A 19,811-nucleotide genomic window follows, 5' to 3' on the forward strand; every position below is an offset into this window, starting at 1 on the left:
ATGTGTGTTATGGGGACATATGTGGGGACTGTGTTTACACTGTGTGGTGTGTTGTGTGTTTTACACTAGACTGAAGATCAGTGAGTAAAAAGCTGTAAAAAACAGCTCATACTCACTGATCATCAGCCGGCTGCAGCAATCTGCTCTCCTCAGCGATGACTTCTGTGTGAGGAGAGGAGGAGCCGATTGCCTAGCAACCGGCTGTTTGTTTACATCACATGACGGCTGTGATTGGACACGGCCGTCATGTGATCAGGAGGGCCAATCACAGAGCCCTCCTGCCGATCTGAAATGCGCCGTGTCCCGGTGACACGGGCGCATCGGGATCGCGCCGCTGCGCGGGCACGCGCGCGATCCCGCTCCTCCTGATGGACGTTCCTGAACGTCCTATCAGGAGTAGACGGCTCCCACCCGGCCGTATATGTGCATTGGCCGGGTGGGAAGTGGTTAAGATGCGGACGTCACGTGGTTCGGGGTTCCGGTCCAGTATGAAGTGTTGAGTACATGTTCCTGGTCCTCCTGACCAGCCCCCAGGAAGGCTATGGCCTGGGGTGCGGATTCACCCGACTTTAATGCTCGGGGCTGGATAGCCCAAGGCAAGGGAACTAAAGAAGGGATTCCAAGGTGGATGGGTGCTGTCTCCGGTTTGGGAGAGACCCAGTGTACTTCGAGCATTCCAGGGGAGGACTCTTTAGAAGAGCACCACGCACGGGTTGGTTTTCTTAACAAGAGCCTGGAAGGGGTGAAGTAACCGAGAGAATCCAGTCTTGTGGATATCGCCAAGCAGGCAGAATCATCCAGGTATGCTACAAGTGTTCTACAGCGTAGTTTCCCTACGTGTACTGCAACAACGTCGCTGAAAAGACTTTGTACCTGAGTAAACACCTGGTTGGCTGCTAGGCCTTGTGAGAGGGACTGTCTAATCTGAGTGTTCATCCAGCTGCGAATGGCTATTCTCTGGATGCCGTCAAAGTAAGCAAGTTCTCTAACGTTTATAGACTGACATTGAGCGTACCTGAACTCCTTTCCAACCCTCTGATCCCAAGTTAAAGAGGAAGTAAACCCTGATGAGTTTACTTCCTCTCATTCCCTGCCAGGGTAAAGCATAATGGACTACTATGCATCGCATAGTAGCACATTATGTGTCACTTACCTGACACAGGAGCCAGCGATGTCACCGCTGTCCCCTGTAGCCCGGCGCATCCATCTTCTCAGTGGGTCTCGCTGCTCCGTCGCTGTCATTTGGCGAAGCCGTCACTCCTGTGCATGTGCACGGGAGCCGACACGTGCGGCATATTCGCCGTTGCCGCGCTCAGTGCGCCTCTGTCAATGGAGCATGCGCCGTAGACAGCGGTGCCTGTCTTTCGGAAAATATCTCCTAAACCGATATTTCTTGGACCTACAGGTAAGCCTTAATCTAGGCTTACCTGTAGGTCAAAGTGTGTTTGTAAGGGTTTACCACCACTTTAAAGACTGTTCTATGGTTTAAGTTGCAAATAAAATCCATTCAAGTGGATCTATTGTCAGTCTCAAGTTACTTGGCCATCTACCACGGGACATCCCATAGACGTGAAACAAGAAGAAGCGGAAGGTAATGGTAAGCCCAAAAATAACCAGCAGCTCCTTCAGGGGTCAGTGCTACATGTGTTTCACTCTGTGTGTGCACATTTTTTTCCCACCGGGTGAAGTTTGAGTGTGTTTTGCACGCCACAGGCTTTCAAAAAAAAAAAAAAAAAAAACCTGTTGGAAACCTGCTGACTTTAAAGAGCTGCAGCAGGGTTCTGGGCACGGAGTTACTTTGCAGCACCCAGCATTTAAACACACAATGACCCCCACCTGTCAGTATACAAATAAAGTCCTGGCTGTATAAAATGGGAGAGAAGACAGTGCGGGAGTGTGTGTAGACAGATGGTCAACAAATACTCCACTAGGAAGCCTGCTACAGAACAGGGCTGATTAGGGGATAGCTGTTCTGCCTATGTTCAGTCCACAGCCCACGTAGATCTCCCTCTCTGCAACATGTGCTTGAATTACGGGTTTTTAACCATTGCCCTGATCACTGATAGCAACAACCTATAATGGTTGGGAACACGCCTGCGAGAGGGCTCATGTCTTCTCCATAGGGTTACCACTTTAGGTGTGCACAGCAAATTTTATTTTTTAGTATACACTATAGGACAGTGATGGTGAACCTTGGCACCCCAGATGTTGTGGAACTACATTTCCCATGATGCTCAACTACACTGCAGAGTGCATGAGCATCATGGGAAATGTAGTTCCCACAACATCTAGGGTGCCAAGGTTCGCCATAACTGCTATAGGATAACAGACCTGGGATACCTTTGGGCGCTCCAAAGAGAATAGTAATGCACCATGCATAGTGTCCCCTCACCCTCCTGTCAGGCCCTGTTCTGAGCTACATTCATGTGTGAAATATGTGTCCAGGTTTCAGGGGGCCTGAAGCATGGGCACATGATTCAAAACTCCGGGTGAATCCTGGACAGGTGTCAACCCTACTTCGCCATGGTTACAGGATAGGCCCTAATAGTCCACCAAATATCTGAGGCCCATGTGACATGTGGACCTAGGTCACTTGCTGCGTGCTGAAATGGAGGGGCCTGCTCCTCACTAACAATAGGGTGAAAAACACTTCACTGACCACCAATGCAGGGAGGATTTATAAAAAATAAATATTGTGCCAGTAATGACCAATGCGGGGGGGGGGGGGTAAAAAACACTGGCACTGATTACCAATATGGGAAGGGGGATTGCAGGTTAGAAAAAAAACACTGCACTGACCACCAATGCAGGGTAAACCGGGTAAGGGGGTTAAAAACACTGCCACTGATCACCAATGCATGGGCAGTGGGTGTAGGAAAAAAAAAAACAAAAAAAAAACAACTAGCTTGACCACATAGGCGTGCGCAGGGCACAACCCAATCACTATGTGCAGTGCCGATTCCCCCTACTGCCCAGGCTGTGTTAGACAAAGAAAAAACACATTTAGAAGGGAAATCGAAGGAAAAGGTAAGTGAACCAACAATGCACTAGCTTAAAGGAACCCATTTAGAAAATAAAAAACAAAGCTTTACAAACCCTTTAAATCTGCAAGGGATTTTTTTTTTTTTTTTTACCACTACTATTCCTTTATATTGGCTTTTAAAATGTACAAATGCAGCCATTTAGAAATTAATTGGATGAAAGGTTTAGCACTGGGAAACACTTTTTGAAAGATAAAAAGTGCATTTTATACACAACTATATAGATCAGACCAAAATGAGGGACAAATGAGGAGGAAAGAGGGACAGAGGGACATTGCTCCAAGTCAGGGACAGTTGGAGCTATGCACTGTGCCGTTTTGAAATATAGTTCAATTTAATTTGCAAAACCTGCAGGCCAATTGCTGCATCCCCAAAGCCTGGGGGGAAAAAAAACTAATTGTTAGCATTGCCCCATCCTAACTATTTACTAGGGTGCATCATACATTGAACACTCACCTCCAGAATCACAGGAGCGAGCATACATACATACATACATACCACACACACACACACACACACACACACACACACAGTGTGGGATTACTTTATAAGTGGAATGGAAGGGAAGTTCAGTGACAAAAGGTACCAAGGCTAGAGCCTGCCGCTGCCACCTGACAGGTCCGACGTGGCAGGAGTAGTAGGGTGGTGGCATGGGACCTTGGTGGAATTGTAAATAAAACGAAAAACAAAAAACTGTATTGGATTTAGTTCCCCTTTCTGCCATGGCTCCCGCCTATTGTGTACTTCTACATGGCAGGGAAGGCAGCTACCACTCCCCTCTTTTACCACCTGCACTTATTAACCCTTTCGCTGGCAGAACTTTTTTTTTCCCCAATTTTCACAAATGTTAAGATGGACATACAGGTCCTTCTCAAAAAATTAGCATATTGTGATAAAGTTCATTAATTTCTGTAATGTACTGATAAACATTAGACTTTCATATATTTTAGATTCATTACACACAACTGAAGTAGTTCAAGCCTTTTCTTGTTTTAATATTGATGATTTTGGCATACAGCTCCTGAAAACCCAAAAATCCTATCTCAAAAAATTAGCATATTTCATCCGACCAATAAAAGAAAAGTGTTTTTAATACAAAAAAAGTCAACCTTCAAATAATTATGTTCAGTTATGCACTCAATACTTGGTCGGGAATCCTTTTGCAGAAATGACTGCTTCAATGCGGCGTGGCATGGAGGCAACCAGCCTGTGGCACTGCTGAGGTGTTATGGAGGCCCTGGATGCTTCGATAGCGGCCTTAAGCTCATCCAGAGTGTTGGGTCTTGCGTCTTTCAACTTTCTCTTCCCAATATCCCACAGATTCTCTATGGGGTTCAGGTCAGGAGAGTTGGCAGGCCAATTGAGCACAGTAATACCATGGTCAGTAAACCATTTACCAGTGGTTTTGGCACTGTGAGCAGGTGCCAGGTCGTGCTGAAAAATGAAATCTTCATCTCCATAAAGCTTTTCAGCAGATGGAAGCATGAAGTGCTCCAAAATCTCCTGATAGCTAGCTGCATTGACCCTGCCCTTGATAAAACACAGAGACCAACACCAGCAGCTGACATGGCACCCCAGACCATCAATGACTGTGGGTACTTGACACTGGACCTCAGGCATTTCCCTCTCCCCAGTCTTCCTCCAGACTCTGGCACTTTGATTTCCGAATGACATGCAAAATTTGCTTTCATCCGAAAAAAGTACTTTGGACCACTGAGCAACAGTCCAGTGCTGCTTCTCTGTAGCCCAGGTCAGGGGCTCTCTGCCGCTGTTTCTGGTTCAAAAGTGGCTTGACCTGGGGAATGCGGCACCTGTAGCCCATTTCCTGCACATGCCTGTTCACGGTGGCTCTGGATGTTTCTACTCCAGACTCAGTCCACTGCTTCCGCAGGTCCTCCAAGGTCTGGAATCGGTCCTTCTCCACAATCTTTTTCAGGGTCCGGTCACCTCTTCTCGTTGTGCAGCGTTTTCTGCCACACTTTTTCCTTCCCACAGACTTCCCACTGAGGTGCCTTGATACAGCACTCTGGGAACAGCCTATTCGTTCAGAAATTTCTTTCTGTGTCTTACCCTCTTGCTTGAGGGTGTCAATGATGGCCTTCTGGATAGCAGTCAGGTCGGCAGTCTTACCCATGATTGCGGTTTTGAGTAATGAACCAGGCTGGGAGTTTTTAAAAGCCTCAGGAATCTTTTGCAGGTGTTTAGAGTTAATTAGTTGATGCAGATGATTAGGTTAATAGCTTGTTTAGAGAACCTTTTCATGATATGCTAATTTTTTGAGATAGGAATTTTGGGTTTTCATGAGCTGTATGCCAAAATCATCAATATTAAAACAAGAAAAGGCTTGAACTACTTCAGTTGTGTGTAATGAATCAAATATATGAAAGTCTAATGTTTATCAGTACATTACAGAAAATAATGAACTTTATCACAATATGCTAATTTTTTGAGAAGGACCTGTACAGTATTAGGCCCGGAGATTACATGAGACCCCTAAAACATTATATATTTTCTAAGAGCAGAGACCCTGTAGAATAAAATGGTGGCAGTTGCTTTTTTTTTTATTTTTTTTATTTTTTATATCGCACAATATTTACACTACTGTGTAAAAAAAGAAAAAAAAAAAGAAGCAGATACATTTTAGTGCATACAAACACAACATATTATCCACATTTTTAGGTACAGTATAAAAGTTGAGGTTTCATGGGGGATATAGAAAGCAAATATGTAAAGCCCTAAAATTGCTTGCACCTATGAAATGACAAAAAACTAAAGTACTCAAAATTGTTTCATTAAGGACAATTTAAAAACCTTTACAGATCATGGTTCAGGCTCCATTTCCTGATTCACATACCCAAGATGGCGGCGGCAGGACCCGACAGGCGACCTAGAGATCGGCTTCGGGTGTAGACATCGCGGGCGCGCTGGACAGGTAAGTGTCACTATTTTAAAAGTCAGCAGCTGCAGTATTTGTAGCTGCTGGCTTTTAAAAAAAAAAAAAAAAAAACGCGGAGTCCCGGTGGACTCCCGCTTTAAAGTGAAAAAACATCTGACAGTGCCTGCGCCCCCAGCCCCCCATTTTACTTACGTCACCCCTGGAAAGTCCCGCGCGCATACCCCGACCTCCTTTCCACGGTTCAGCCTGGCCGCTGATTGGCTGGAGTGGATGGATGGAAAGCAGCGCAGCCATTGGCTTGCGCTGCTATCACATCCACTGACGCGGAGCGCCGGGGGCGGGGCCGTGTGATACAGCGAGCGGCTATAGCCGCCGGCTGTATCACGGGAGCGCGCCCGCAGATGCTTCTCACCATGTGAGGGAGCTCGCATGAACGTGAGAAGCATCTTAGGGAGGAAGCCGAGACAGCCACCGAAGGACCCCAGAGGAGCAGGTTCGGGGCCACTCTGTGCAAAATGAGCTGCACAGTGGAAGTATAACATGTTTTTGTTTTTTTGTTTTTTAATAAAAATTCTCTTTACAATCCCTTTAAAGGGCAACAGAAAAAGGTTACTTAAAGTCACAAGTGCTTTTTTGTTACCACTACTATTCCTTTATATTTGGCTTAAAAAAAATGGAAAAATACAGCAATTTAGAATTTGGATGAAAGGTTTAGCACTGGGAAACACTTTTTGAAAGATAAAAAGTGTGTTTTTTTATGCAACTATATATCTCAGACCAAAATGAGGCACAAATGAGGAGGAAAGAGGGACATTGCTCCAAATCAGGGACAGTTGGGAGCTATGGTAATGCATAGTAATATACAACATAGTCCCCCGCTCACATCAAATTCTCTATTTATATCAGTGTCCTCAGTCCCCCCCCCCCCCTTCAGATCACAGCCCTTTCATATAAGTGTCTGCAGCCCCCTTTCACATCATAAACCCTATCATTTATTAGATTTCAGTGATGGAGGCTCAGCTTCACATGTGGGTGGCTACCTGGGGTGATCTGCATGCATATGAAGCCTGCCGAGGAATGCCCACTTCCCCAGACTAACACCCACCCACGAAGGCATTGATATTTGCATAAACCCTTCCATGAGCCAGCCCACTTCTGAGCTAGAGGAGTACTGAGACACCAGGCAGGGTGCAGTGATGTCTTCAGGAAATTATGTACAGAACCCTGCTGGCCCCTTCTACGGGGCCGGACTGGCCTACCGGGAGATTTCCCGTTAGGCCGCATGCCCTGGGGCCGCTTTTAGTTGCGGCTGCATCCTCCGCTCTCTCCTGTGGATCACAGAGCCAGCTGGCTCTGTGTTCGGCGGCCGCTCTGTAACACAGTCCCGCCACCTCAGACTGGCTCGTGTGATAGTAGATAGAATCAACTTTCCGCCTATCACACGAGCAGGTCTGAGGGGGCGGGGCCATGTTACAGAGCGGCCGCCGAACACAGAGCCAGCCAGCGCTGTGATCCGCAGGAGGAGATGCTGCAGGTACAGCCCGTGCTGTGTGCCACATTGCCTGGATAGGAGGATCGGCGGGGTGGGGGCTGCAGGGGGCCCCCCTGCCGATTATCCTATCCAACTTATTTTACTGTCCCCAGTTCACCTTGTGCTCCCTGCCCCCCTCCCCCCCATGCTCCCCTCCACCACCACACTCTCCTGCCCCCCCCCCCCCCCACAGTTCTCTCCTCCCCTGTTCTCTCCCCCACAGCTCTCCCCGTCCTGCAGGGGTGCTCAACCTGTGGCTCTCCAGCTGTTGCAAAACTACAAGTCCCATCATGCCTCTGCCTCTGGGTGTCATGCTTGTGGCTGTCGGAGTCTTGCTATGCCTCATGGGACTTGTAGTTCCGCAACAGCTGGAGAACCACAGGTTGAGCACCCCTGTTCTATAGCCACCATCCCAGTGCTCTCCCCCGTTGCTCTCCACTCCTCCCAGTGCTCTCCCCCCTTGTTGTTCCCCCCCCCCCCCCCCCGTGCTCTCCCCCCATTTCTCTCCACTCCTCCCAGTGCTTTCCCCCCAGTGCTCTCCCCCCCATTCTTCCCTCAGTGCTCTCCCCCCCCCCCCCCCCAGTGATCTTCCCCTAACCAAGTAGTCACGCTATTCGACGCCACTTCCGGCCCTCTGGTTCGTTGGTCGGCAGGCCTGGAACGCACGCCAATATTGAATGCGGAAGGACCTCTTCTATGATTCGAAGAGTGAGTCTTTTGGTCAGAGCGAGCAGTCCCAGTGCCAGGTCAGGCACATAACCATGTAAGGAGCCTTTTGGCTGTCTGTTTTTTTACGTATTTTTTTATTAAAGTCAGTATTATGCTATGGATCTTTTTGTATTCTTCCACATTTGCCGCTTGAGTCTGAAGAGAGACGTACCAGCTACTGTCATTTGCATCACTATCCATATGAGCAGGCATTATATACTGTACAAGCGTTATTTGACTTACTTTTTAATTAAAGTGGTCAAACGGATCTGGTAAGCAGTTTGGACTTGCATCTTCACAACTGGTGTAGTGCTGCGTTTATGGTGGAGAGAGTCGCAAGCTTTTTTCCCGGCTTACTGTTTTATCACGATCAATATTTGTTTTCCATATTCTGGATTAGCAGAATTTATTGTAGAGACACGTCATTTTGGACTTTACTTTGCTAATTATTTGAATTATTTATGGTGGTTCACCAATGTTTACTATTACTTTTTCAGTGTAATGAATGTTATCATTATATGTGCATATTTTCACTCTAGTGATTATTATATTGTCTTAAATATTTTTTTCACAGTTTTTGTATCATGGGAATCGAGTGTGACAAATTCAAAAGAAAATTAGTAAAAATCTGACTTTCCGAACGGGCTACTTGCCCACACACGGCACTTTTTCAGCAGACTAATGCGGCGTACCAAGTACGCCGTACTATCCGCCCTACTTTTGAAATGATAGGGACTCGCCCACACACGCGGAGGAAAGTCCACTCATTTTGAGCGCGTCTCCAGGTAGGCGCCACCTGGTATGGACTTAAAGGGGAACCCCAACGCCGAAAAAAATCAGCGTGGGGGTCCCCCCCAGGTCTACATCAGACCCTTGTCCGAGCACGCTACCCAGCCGGCCAGGAAAGGGGGGGGATGAGCGAGCGCCCCCTCCTCCGAGCCGTACCAGGCCACATGCCCTCAACATGGGGGGTGCCTTGGGGAAGGGGGGCCGCGCAGCCCCCCCCCACCCCAAAGCACCTTGTCCCCATGTTGATGAGGACAAGGGCCTCTTCCCGACAACCCTGGCCGTTGGTTGTCGGGGTCTGCGGGCGGGGGGCTTATTGGAATCCGGGAGCCCCCTTTAATAAGGGGGCCCCCGGATACTGCCCCCCCCCCACCCTATGTGAATGAGTATGGGGTACAATGTACCCCTACCCATTCACCAGTAAAATAAAGTACAAAAAAAACACAACACACAAGATAAAATAGTCTATTGCACAGCTCCGGGGTCTTCCGTCTTCGGGGGTCTTCTCGCCAGACTCCTCCGCTATCTTCTTCTAGCTCTTTTGCTAGCGGAGGAGCCCGGCTTTCTTCTTCGCCGCGGCCTCTTCTTCCGACTTCGGGGGTCTTGTCCCCCTCTTTGGTTCTTCTGTGGCCCTTCCCCAAGGCACCCCCCATGTTGAGGGCACGCGGCCTGGTACGGCTCAGGGGGGGGGGGCAGCTCGCTCGCCCCCCCTTTCCTGGCCGGCCGGGTAGCGTGCTCGGACAAGGGTTTGATGTGGACCTGGCGGGAACCCCCACGCTGATTTTTTTTTTGGCGTTGGGGTTACCCTTTAAGTCCATACCAAGTGGCGGGGCCAGCGACGTCTCCTTCGCGAGCCCCGCCTACCTGGAGACCCGCTCGAAATGAGCGGACTTTTCTTCGGTCGGAAAAAGTCCGTTCATTTCAAAATACGGCGGACTGGAATACGCACGGCTGGATTGTCCGCTGAAATGCAAGTCCGGTGGGAAGATTGGAGTGCAAAACTACTTTCTAAGTCCGCCGTACTTTCGGGTCAAAAAAGTATGCCGGGAGCTACACACGGGGGGATTGTCCGGCTGACTTGAGTTTGCCGGACTTTTCCACCCGATTGATTGATTGTGTGTACGCGGCATTAGAGACATTTAAACAGAAGCTCAATCACCGCTTGCCGTGACACTGAAAAGCCGAAGAAAAATAGTATTTTTGTACTTACCGTAAAATCCTTTTCTCTGAGGTTCATTGACGGACACAGCACTTTTGTACTTACTGTAAAATCCCTTTCTCTGAGGTTCATTGACGGACACAGCACTTTAGGGTTTGACCTTAGGGTTATGGCGCCACCTTTAGGAGAGGACTAGGCAGAACACATAAAAAAAAAAACAAGCACGGTACCGCCCAGGGGGCCGTCCTACTGGCTATAACCTCTCACTCTGCTCCCAGCAGCTCAGTTTCTCAAAAAGCAGTACAAACCTAAATAGGAGGGGTGGGTGTTGTCTCCGTCAATGAGCCCCAGAGAAAAGGAGTTTACGGTAAGTACAAAAATCTATTTTCTCTTTCGTTCATTGACGGACACAGCACTTTAATCTTGACCTTTGGGACGTACCCAAGCAGTGCCAAAAACAAGGGGAGGGAACAGAGAAACACACAGTATCAGACCTTGAGACAGAAGGTCCTCCAGCACCAGCAACCAAGGAACATCCGCCATCATTCGTACTATGTCGGCATACCAAGGATGTCGAGGCCCGTCTAGGGCAATCGGAATCACCAGAATCCCCTCGGCCTCCACTCTACTTAGCAGATGAGTAAGGAGCCTGAAAGGGGGAAAGGCATATAAATTAGCCAATAATGCCCCCATGGGGCCACCAATGTGTCTGAGGCTTCCACCAAGGGATCCTTTGGCCTGGCCACAAACTTCTGCACCTTCCGATTGAGCCAAGAGACCAGGAGATCCACATCTGGCATGCCCCACCATAGGCAAATGAGCCAAAACACTTCTGGATGCAGTGACCATTCCCCCGGTCCAGCAACTGACCACTGAGGTAGTCTGCCTGTCAGTTTTCTACGCCCGGAATGTACATGGCTGACAAAGCTGGCACGTGCTGCTCTGGCCACTGTAGGATGATTGACTTACGCCACCACCGTGGCGTTGTCCGACTGGATTCTGACCGGAGGACCCTGCAGCCTCTGCAACTATGTGGAGAGGCACCACCTGATCACCTGCAGCTCCAGCACATTGATCAGCAGGGAGGATTCTTCCTGTGTCCAGGGACCCTGGGCTGACTAGATGCCTCAAGTCCCCCCCCCCCAGCCGGTCAGGCTGGCATCCGTCATGATCACAGTCCAATGAAGAGGAAGGAACGATTTCCCGGACCAAAGGGCAGGGGACATCAGCCACCAAAGAAGCGAATCCCTGGCTAGTTGGCTCACCTGGATTTGACAATCCAGAGATTTCGGAGATTTGTCTCATTTGGACAGGATCTCTTTCTACAAGCTTCGAGTGTGGAATTAAGCATACGTTACCGCCTCGAAATCGGCTACCATGAGGCCCAGAACTCGCATGCAAAAACACAGCGACGACCACCTACGGGTCATCAGTAACGGAGATCGGAGTGTCTGCAGCTTGCTTGAAGGAAAACAGACTCTCGCCTTTGGAGAGTCCAGGATCAACCCCAAGTACTCCAAGCACTGGGTCGGCAGCAATGCAGAATTCTGAAGATTCAACACCCAACCAAACTCCTGAAGAGTCTGCATGGTAATCGCTACATCCTCCCTTAGTTCTGAGGCAGAAGCCACCCTCAGGAGGAGATCGTCCAAGTAACCCACAAGCGCAATCCCTCTCTGTCTCAGCAATGCCAGAATCGGAGCCAGCACCTTGGTGTCGACACTAGGCCAAAGGGAAGAGCTACAAATTGGTAGTGCTTGTCCCCGACCCCAAATCACAGAAACCTCTGGTGTACAGCGACCATAGAACGGATTACATCCTAAACTTCCAAACCTTCACAAAACAATTGAGGGCCTTGAGATCCAGGATCGGACGGACCTGTTCCTCCTTTGGGATTACAAACTGATTGGAGTAGAATCCCTGAAACCTTTCCTACATCGGTACAGGTACCATCACCCCATGCAGTTGTAAGTCCTGTACTGCCTCCCAACGAGCCAGAAGGAGATGAAGGTTGGAGGGGAAAAAACCTGTCTGGCGGACAAGAAAGAAACTATCTTGTAGCCTGACAAAACCAGCTCACAGTCCCATGGGATGGAAAGAAGAGAAGTCCACTGGTCTGCAAACTCCCGAAGGCGATCCCCCACCCGAGAGCCGGACGGGGAGCGAACCTTCATGAGGAAGCTGATTTGTCCGAAATCTTGTTTGGCTTGCGATACCAGGGACACTTTTGTCCCTCAGCGGGCACCATGTCGGACTGGGGACGCTTACCCACCGACCCGGCCAGATGAAAAAGCTGCTTCAGAGCGGAAAAAGAGCCCTTGCATATGGCGTGGTTCCTTACCCGTTCTGGATTGTGGGAGCAAAATACTCTATCACCGAGTAACATTTTTATAATGTCATCCAGCAAGGCGCCAAACCGCCTCCACTTTGTAAGGGTGACTCCGCCAGCGCTTAGATGTCTGATCCGCAGACCAACACTTGAGCCAAATCAGGTGCTACTGCCGATAGAGGCTCTAGAAAGCAAAGGGGCCGTATCCCAGGCCACATCACAGATATACTTAAGGCCATGCACCAACTGGTCTGCCAGTTCCACACAGACTGGGGAAACCGGTTCCTTTCCCAACTCGCGATGCAACAACTTAGCCCATTCAGTAAGTGTTTGTGACACCAGAGCTGTGGCTAATACTGGCCGAAGCGCTGACCCCACAACCGTACACATGGCCCGGGAAACCACCTCGGCCTTTCTGTCGGCAGAATCCTTGAAAGCGGGGAATCCTTTAACCATAATCGTGGTCACCTTATTTGACCTAGATACCGGGGGGGGGGGGGGGGTCAGCAACAGGAGGAGATATCCATTCTTTCAGAAATCCCTCCTCAAAAGGAGTAACGCACCGCCATTCGCCTTGCTTCCACCCTGGCAACAAAGAACCCTCCGAAAGAGCGTTCATGGGCACCACGGGTGCAGGGGAACTGGTTGCTATTATAGGGGTGTCCGAGAAAGAAGTGCCCTGAAAAGGCACGCTGTGGGCGTTCCCACTCCTTGTCAATAAACTTATCAAAATAAGTTAGGTAGGGCAACACCTTAGCGGTGCGGATCAGTTTGTGGGACCCAAAAGGGACCGACACAGCCGCAGACACCCCAGCCATACCCTCTATCCCACTAGCGATATTCTGCGCTAAAAACGGACGCAGAGGCTTCCTCCTCACTGTCCGATGGGTCATGGTCCTCAACCTCTGAAGCGTCAGAACAGGACCGCCTGCCACAGCGGGGCCCGACTTTCCCTGGCAGACAGGGGGAGGGGGCAATTTTTAGCCACCTTGCGCCCGCACGCCGCTTCCACCCTGGCAACAAATGATTCCAGGACCGCTGGCAGAGCGTCCATGGGCCTGGTAGGTGCAAGGGAACCGGTTGCTGGGGAAGGAGCGCCAGCATCCGACGCCATGTCTGACCCACTCTCGCCTGTCACCTGGGACCTAAGGCAAGAGACAAAAAATGCCTACCCTCCTAGCTGCCACAGACTGAGGCCCCCCCCCCCCCACAGGATTCACCACCCTGACCAAGACATTGTGCTGCTACAGGAAAATGGCTGCAGTTCCCGTGGCAAACATTCAGCCCTGCATGCAGCAAACAACAAAGGGATAAACGAGCAGACCAAACGACAGTAAAATAAAGGGAAAAACGAGGGGAACAAACGAACACACGGCGCAACCCCCTGCAAGGGCCCAGAGACCACCCGGAGGACCCCCAGGCCAGATCACACCCACTATGTCCAGCCACACAGCGCCCCCTTGAATGAGGAGGGAAAAAGGCAGGGAGAGAGATAGACCCCCTAATCGGCCTCCCAGGGAGTGCCCAGCTGCTCCATCTTGCCTAAACAGGTGGAACCATACTTAGCCCTCCTGCAAGTCCTGCTGGACGCACTCCACAGACAGACCCATCTGCCGAATAGTACAGCATGGCTGTCGGCCACAGCAACACTGACTTGGACAGCAGTAGCCCGGTCATGTGTGTGCCCCAGAGCAATATAGCTCCCCGGCCGCCCCCGGACGAGAATGAGGCCTGTTGCGGCTGACCCAGCGCGGAGCTAAGATCTGTACGCCCTTGATGTCCAGGCTGGGGAGACTACCAGGATATATATTCTCCAGCTTGTCACCCAGCCCGGCTGTTGATTATAGATCACAGAAAGCAAAAAGAAAACATTTTCAAAGACCACTGGTCCCCACAGGGAGCCAGGTCCTTCTAGACTATGCAAAAAAAAAAAAAAAAACTGAGCTGCTGGGAGCAGAGTGAGGGGTTATAGCCAGTAGGACTGCCCCCTGTGCAGTACTGTGCTTGTTTTTTATGTTTTCTGTCTAGTCCTCTCCCATAACCCTATGGTCAAGATTAAAGTGCTGTGTCCGTCAATGACGAATGAGAAAGCAAAAAGATCTGGTAAGGTATGCATTAACATGAAGAGGGGGGAAAAAAAAAGTATTCTTCAGACTATAGCCTCAAATAGTAACTTGTCTGATCTACCTAGATATGGTGGAGGGAAGACCCTTGTGGGAACCTTCAGGAAGTACAGAGGGAATCCAATTTTCTAAAAGTGCCAGTTGCACCATGTCCAGAAGGTGGAGAGAAATTTCCCTGAAAATGTTTCTGAGCCAGAAGAAAGGACACTATCCTGATTAAGATGGAAGGCAGAGGTCACCTTCAGTAGAAAGGAGGTCTTAGGCATAAAGACAACTTTGTCCTTTTGTAACACTAAACACGAAGCGAAAATCAGAAGGAAAAATTTGGCGATTCTCGGATTGTTAGTACGGTGCTTTTGACACACGATTTCGCTTTTTCGGCAGACAAAAGCTGGATGTGCAGACTAGAACATTTCTGTCGGATGTGAACTCAACGTCTCATTTTCGTTTCATTAGTATGGTTTTCATATGAAAAAAAATCATAAAAGACTACGCATGCTCAAACGAAAGAATACATACAAAACTATTCAACATATGTCACTTCTGACGGTGTAGTCTGTCATACGAACTGTTTTCTATTGCGAGTAACCTCTTTAATTTCAACATTAGATTAGCACGAGACAAAAAATGGACATTCGGGGGTCTGAAAATCTAAGCCTGTGTACGAGACTTAAGAAAGGCTCCTTACAGCATAAACCCACCAATTCAAAAATTTCCCTCAGTGTGGTGATAGCCACAAGAAAGGCCATCTTACAGGTAAGGTCAGACAAGGGAATATCCCTAACAGGGTCAAAGAGTGGCTTTTAAAGTGTTGAGAGAACCATACTGACACCCCAATGGGACACGGGAATGGACAGTGGGAGGAATATGAGCTACTCTCAGAACAAAGTTCTTAACTATAGAAAGAGATAAGCCAATGGTCTGCAAAGCAGTATATCCAAGGCCAAGAGCAAATATTGGTTCACATCAGACTAGATGGAGAGTTTACACAAAGTAATGCACAGAGCCTTCCAAGTGCAATGGTGACCTTACCAAGGAGCCAATTTCCTAGCCTACAAGAGAGTAGGGATGACTTAAAGTTCCTTGTCCATAAAGACCATGGTTTCAACAGTGATTGTGAAGCAGGATCAAAGGCTGGTGCTTTGACACAGGAGGACCCATGAAGCGACTTACAGGTGCTTGGTCATGTATGAGTATCAAGTTCTCCTTCGCCAGGCCCAGGGGTCACTGGCCCTGATGACAAACCTGACCAGTTGGTGGGGTTAAAACTGAATGTCAGCAAATCCGCATGCGGCTCTGTATCGGGAAGACCTCTGTATCGGGAGTCCATTTCCCAGATCCAGATTCTGACAACTGAGAAAGTGCCTCCTTGTTGATTGATGTAGGCCATGGATGTGGCATTGTCTGACTGGATTCTGATCGGGTGACCTCACAATAGTATAGCATGTAACCTCTTTTTTTTACTTTAACAAAAATGTGGGTAATTTATTGCATTTGTTTGCCCGAAAGTTTATTTTGGTGTGTTTTTTCTTTTAGTTTTATTTTACTTTTTTTTTACTAGAATGCATTAAGATAAAAAAAAAAAAAAAAACTTCTGCCTTTAGAACCACTTTAAAGCGGAGGTCCACCCTAAAGTGGACCTTCCGCTCATCGGAAGCCTCCCCCCCTCCGGCGCCACAATTGGCACCTTTCAGGGGGGAGGGGGTGCAGATACCTGTACAGTACAGGTATCTGCACCCACTTCCGGGATAGCTCTCTGCAGAAAGGGGCGTAGATTACGCCCCTTTCCGCAAGTGCCCGCCCCTTTCCGCAAGTGCCCTGCTGCCTGCTGGGAAACACACAGATCCCAGAGGCAGCGGGGACCGTCCTTATTGTGCAGCGCGACTCGCGCATGCGCAGTAGGGAACCAGGAAATGAAGCCGAAAGGCTCCATTTCCTGATTCCCATACCCAAGATGGCGGCGGCAGCACCCGAGAGACGATCTAGAGATCGGCTTCGGGTGCCGACATCGCGGGCGCGCTGGACAGGTAAGTGTCACTATTTTAAAAGTCAGCAGCTGCAGTATCTGTAGCTGCTGGCTTTTAAAAAAAAAAAAAAAAACGCGGACTCCCGCTTTAAGATTTAAAAATTTATGTTTTTTAGTTTCTTATTCAAATGAGAATCTCTTATTTATAATTAGTCGAGGAGAGAAGCAGTCTAAAATCTTAAAATTACGAAAGGCATAATACTTTACCTGGAAGTCACAGATGATTCCTCAAGAAAAATTTCAGAAACGTTGAATTTTTCGAAAGCAGTCTTCAAATCGACCTACAGCGAATTGAATAGAAGATAATTTGTTATTAACTTATTAATAAGCATCTCTCTATTCCTTCTGTGCTTAGTATTTAAAGGCTTATCTGGTAATAAGGATAGATTTCTGTAAAACGCAAAGACACCATATAAATAAAAGAAAAAAAAAATATTTTTGTACTTGCTGTAAAATCCCTTACTTGGGAGTTCATTGAGACACCCAACACTTACTTATAAAAAACAATATTACCCCCTACAGAAGAATTGGAGAAAACAAGTAAAACCCAAAAGAACTCTTCCCATAACTAGCCTGCTCAATTTTAGCAAGCAGTATGGAAAAACAAAAATGGAAAAAACATACAGGGGCAGGAGGGAGCCTCAATGGACTCTGGGAAAGGGATTGCAGTGAACAGCTGATTGAAGAGCCAAAATGACATAATGGGCTAGATAAGTTAAAGAGGAAGTAAACCCTGGTGGGTTTTACTTCCTCTATTTCCCTGCAAAGGTAAAGCATAATGGGCAACTAGGCGATGTGTCACTTACCTGACACTGAAGCCCGCTTTGTTGCTGTTGTCCCCACGAGCAGGGAGCTTGCATCTTCATAAACTGTGCAGGTTTAGGAGATATTTAAAGAACCTAAAAGGTAAGCCTTAATATATAGGCTTACAGGTAGGTAAAAGTGGTTGTACAGTGTGTACAACCACTTTAAGTGTGATTTCTAAACAAGGGAGAAAAGGTCCATTACATTGGGGAACTGGCAAACATTAGGCAAGGTTATAAAGGGATGCCCAGGGGGCATGAATTCCAATGTTTTGCCAGTGTCCTATTTAATAAAAAGGTACCAGCCCTACAACCCTAAAGCCTGTGTACTGTAAGTTAAGGATTTTACAAAAATACATATATCCTATTCTCTCTATTGTTCGCTGAGGAAAACACCACTTTTTATGTATAAACTATGGAACTTTCTGAAATAGCAGAGAAAACAGAGGGATGGGTAAACACTCAGCATTAAAAACATGTTAACCAACCAAAAAAATAACGGGAGGCCAAAAAGCAACCAGGAGAATACTGAAACCAAAACTAGCTCAAATGCTAATGCAGTTACTTGGTAAACATGTGGGCTGAAGCCCAAGTCATTGCTGTGACAAGGATGCCTGATGAGGAAAGGCTTGAATTGCACTCTCCACCTTGGCGAGTCAAGCCTTCAAAGAAATGTAGAAACCTTTTCCTCATTCATTCAACTCATTCATGAACATCATTGCAAGTGGAATAGGACTTCCTGAAGGAAAATGTGACATTCATACACACACCTCTCAGAGATTTTTTTTTTAAATGAGTAGGAGATGGACACAAAAAGGTAAACATGTCTTCATTTATGTAAAATACTTAGAGCTAAAATGACAAAGCATAGCCCTGAGCTTACAAGAGTAAACAGCCATACATGTCTCTGCAGGGCTCCCGTATAAACTTTCAAGCAGCTTTTGATTGAAGACTAGTTTAAAAATCCCTAAAAAAAAGCCTTAAAGAAACAACAAAGCTGAAAAAGATGTCCCATGTTCTTAACCACTTGCCGACTACCCACCACAGTTGTACTGTGGCAAGGTGGTTCGGCTGCATGAAACAACGTATCTCTACATCGTTTGGTGCATTGGCCTGTGTGGATGCGCCCGTGCCGATTGGCCAGCGTGGGAGCCAATCAGCGAGTCTGGCAGTTCCACACAGAGAAAGAATTGGTATCTGCCTATGAAACAAGGAGAGAACACAGATTTGGCCTTCCTACTAAGCAAGAAGATGGATCTCCGTTGTCCCAGTCAGTCCATCCCCCATTCAGTTAGTAGACACTCCCAGGGAACACACTAACTCGATCGCCCCTGGTGTTAAACCCTTCCCTGCCAGTTTCAGTACAACGCCAGTGCATATTTTTAGCACTGTTCATTGTATTGGTGTCACTTGTTCCCCAAAAAAGTGTAACTTACTGTCAGATTTGTCCGCCGCAATGTCAGTCTTTTTTGTTTATAGCACAAAAAATAAAAGCCGCAGAGGTGATCAAATAACACCAAAAGAAAGCTCTATTTGTGGGGGGGAAAGGACATAAATTTTGTGTACAGCGTTGCATGACCGTGTAATTGTCAGTTAAGGCAATGCAGTGCTGAATCGCAAAAAAATTGCCATAGTCAGAAAGGGGGGAAAACCTTCCGGTCCTTAAGTGGTTAAAGGGATAGATCCCCCTTTACCACAAAACGGATTTTGTAGATAAGGGGCATCTGTAGATAAAAACAAACTGAAGTTCTGACTAAAGTTAATACCCTTGCTATAGTTGTAGTCCATTTACATACTTTATGAAACCTGGCTGGAATACTCCCAGGATGTTGCTAAGTGAGGACTAGTCATCAGTGCTCACCTCCAACATCACAGGTGTATGCTCTCAAATGCGGACCACAGAGCTACTGCATCAGGGGAGAGGCAGAGCATGCGAGTGGGTTTGAATCAAAGAGCTCACTTTATGACTAGTGTACAAACTCATTCAAGTGGCAGTATATTCCAGGGTACTCGAATATGAAATGCTGTGTCAAAAAAAAAAAAAAAAAGATATTGTATTGTATTCTTAGACCAGGTTAAATGCCACTACGTGACTGAACACTGGCAAAAGCAATAAGGAGATCACAAAGGAAAGAGCTGAAGGGAGAGACTGGAGCCTTGCAGTGTACTCTAAGATATGGAATTTACAGGTTCTTTAAAATTCCTGTTGTCTTAATTGTATAGTACAGAAATTTTATTAGATTATGGGATGCACCCAAGCAATAAATAGTGGGTTGGGCAACAAAACAGCCAAAGAAGTAGTAATAGGCTCAATGAAAAAAAAAAAGAAAGATCAAGTGACCTGAATAGAAAGTACAAAGCAGAATGATGACCTGGTAGCTGAAGCAGACATCAGCAGAGGTTCAAACC

General features: G+C 47.6%; 1 protein-coding gene across 2 annotated transcripts in view; it reads right to left on the reverse strand.

Annotated features, from left to right (window-relative positions):
- The window catches only part of RBM44 (RNA binding motif protein 44), a 444,878-nt gene that overhangs the window by 176,062 nt on the left and 249,005 nt on the right, over window positions 1-19,811 (reverse strand). For both annotated transcript variants that reach the window (XM_077448311.1, XM_077448312.1), the window contains exon 13: window positions 16,807-16,880. In XM_077448311.1, the coding sequence (XP_077304437.1) occupies window positions 16,807-16,880 (74 nt within the window). The remainder of the gene's footprint in view (window positions 1-16,806; window positions 16,881-19,811) is intronic.

Source organism: Lithobates pipiens, unplaced genomic scaffold, assembly GCF_037356315.1.
Source record: "Lithobates pipiens isolate NorthernLeopardFrog02 unplaced genomic scaffold, aLitPip1_a1.2 Scaffold_22, whole genome shotgun sequence".
Taxonomy (NCBI): domain Eukaryota; kingdom Metazoa; phylum Chordata; class Amphibia; order Anura; family Ranidae; genus Lithobates; species Lithobates pipiens.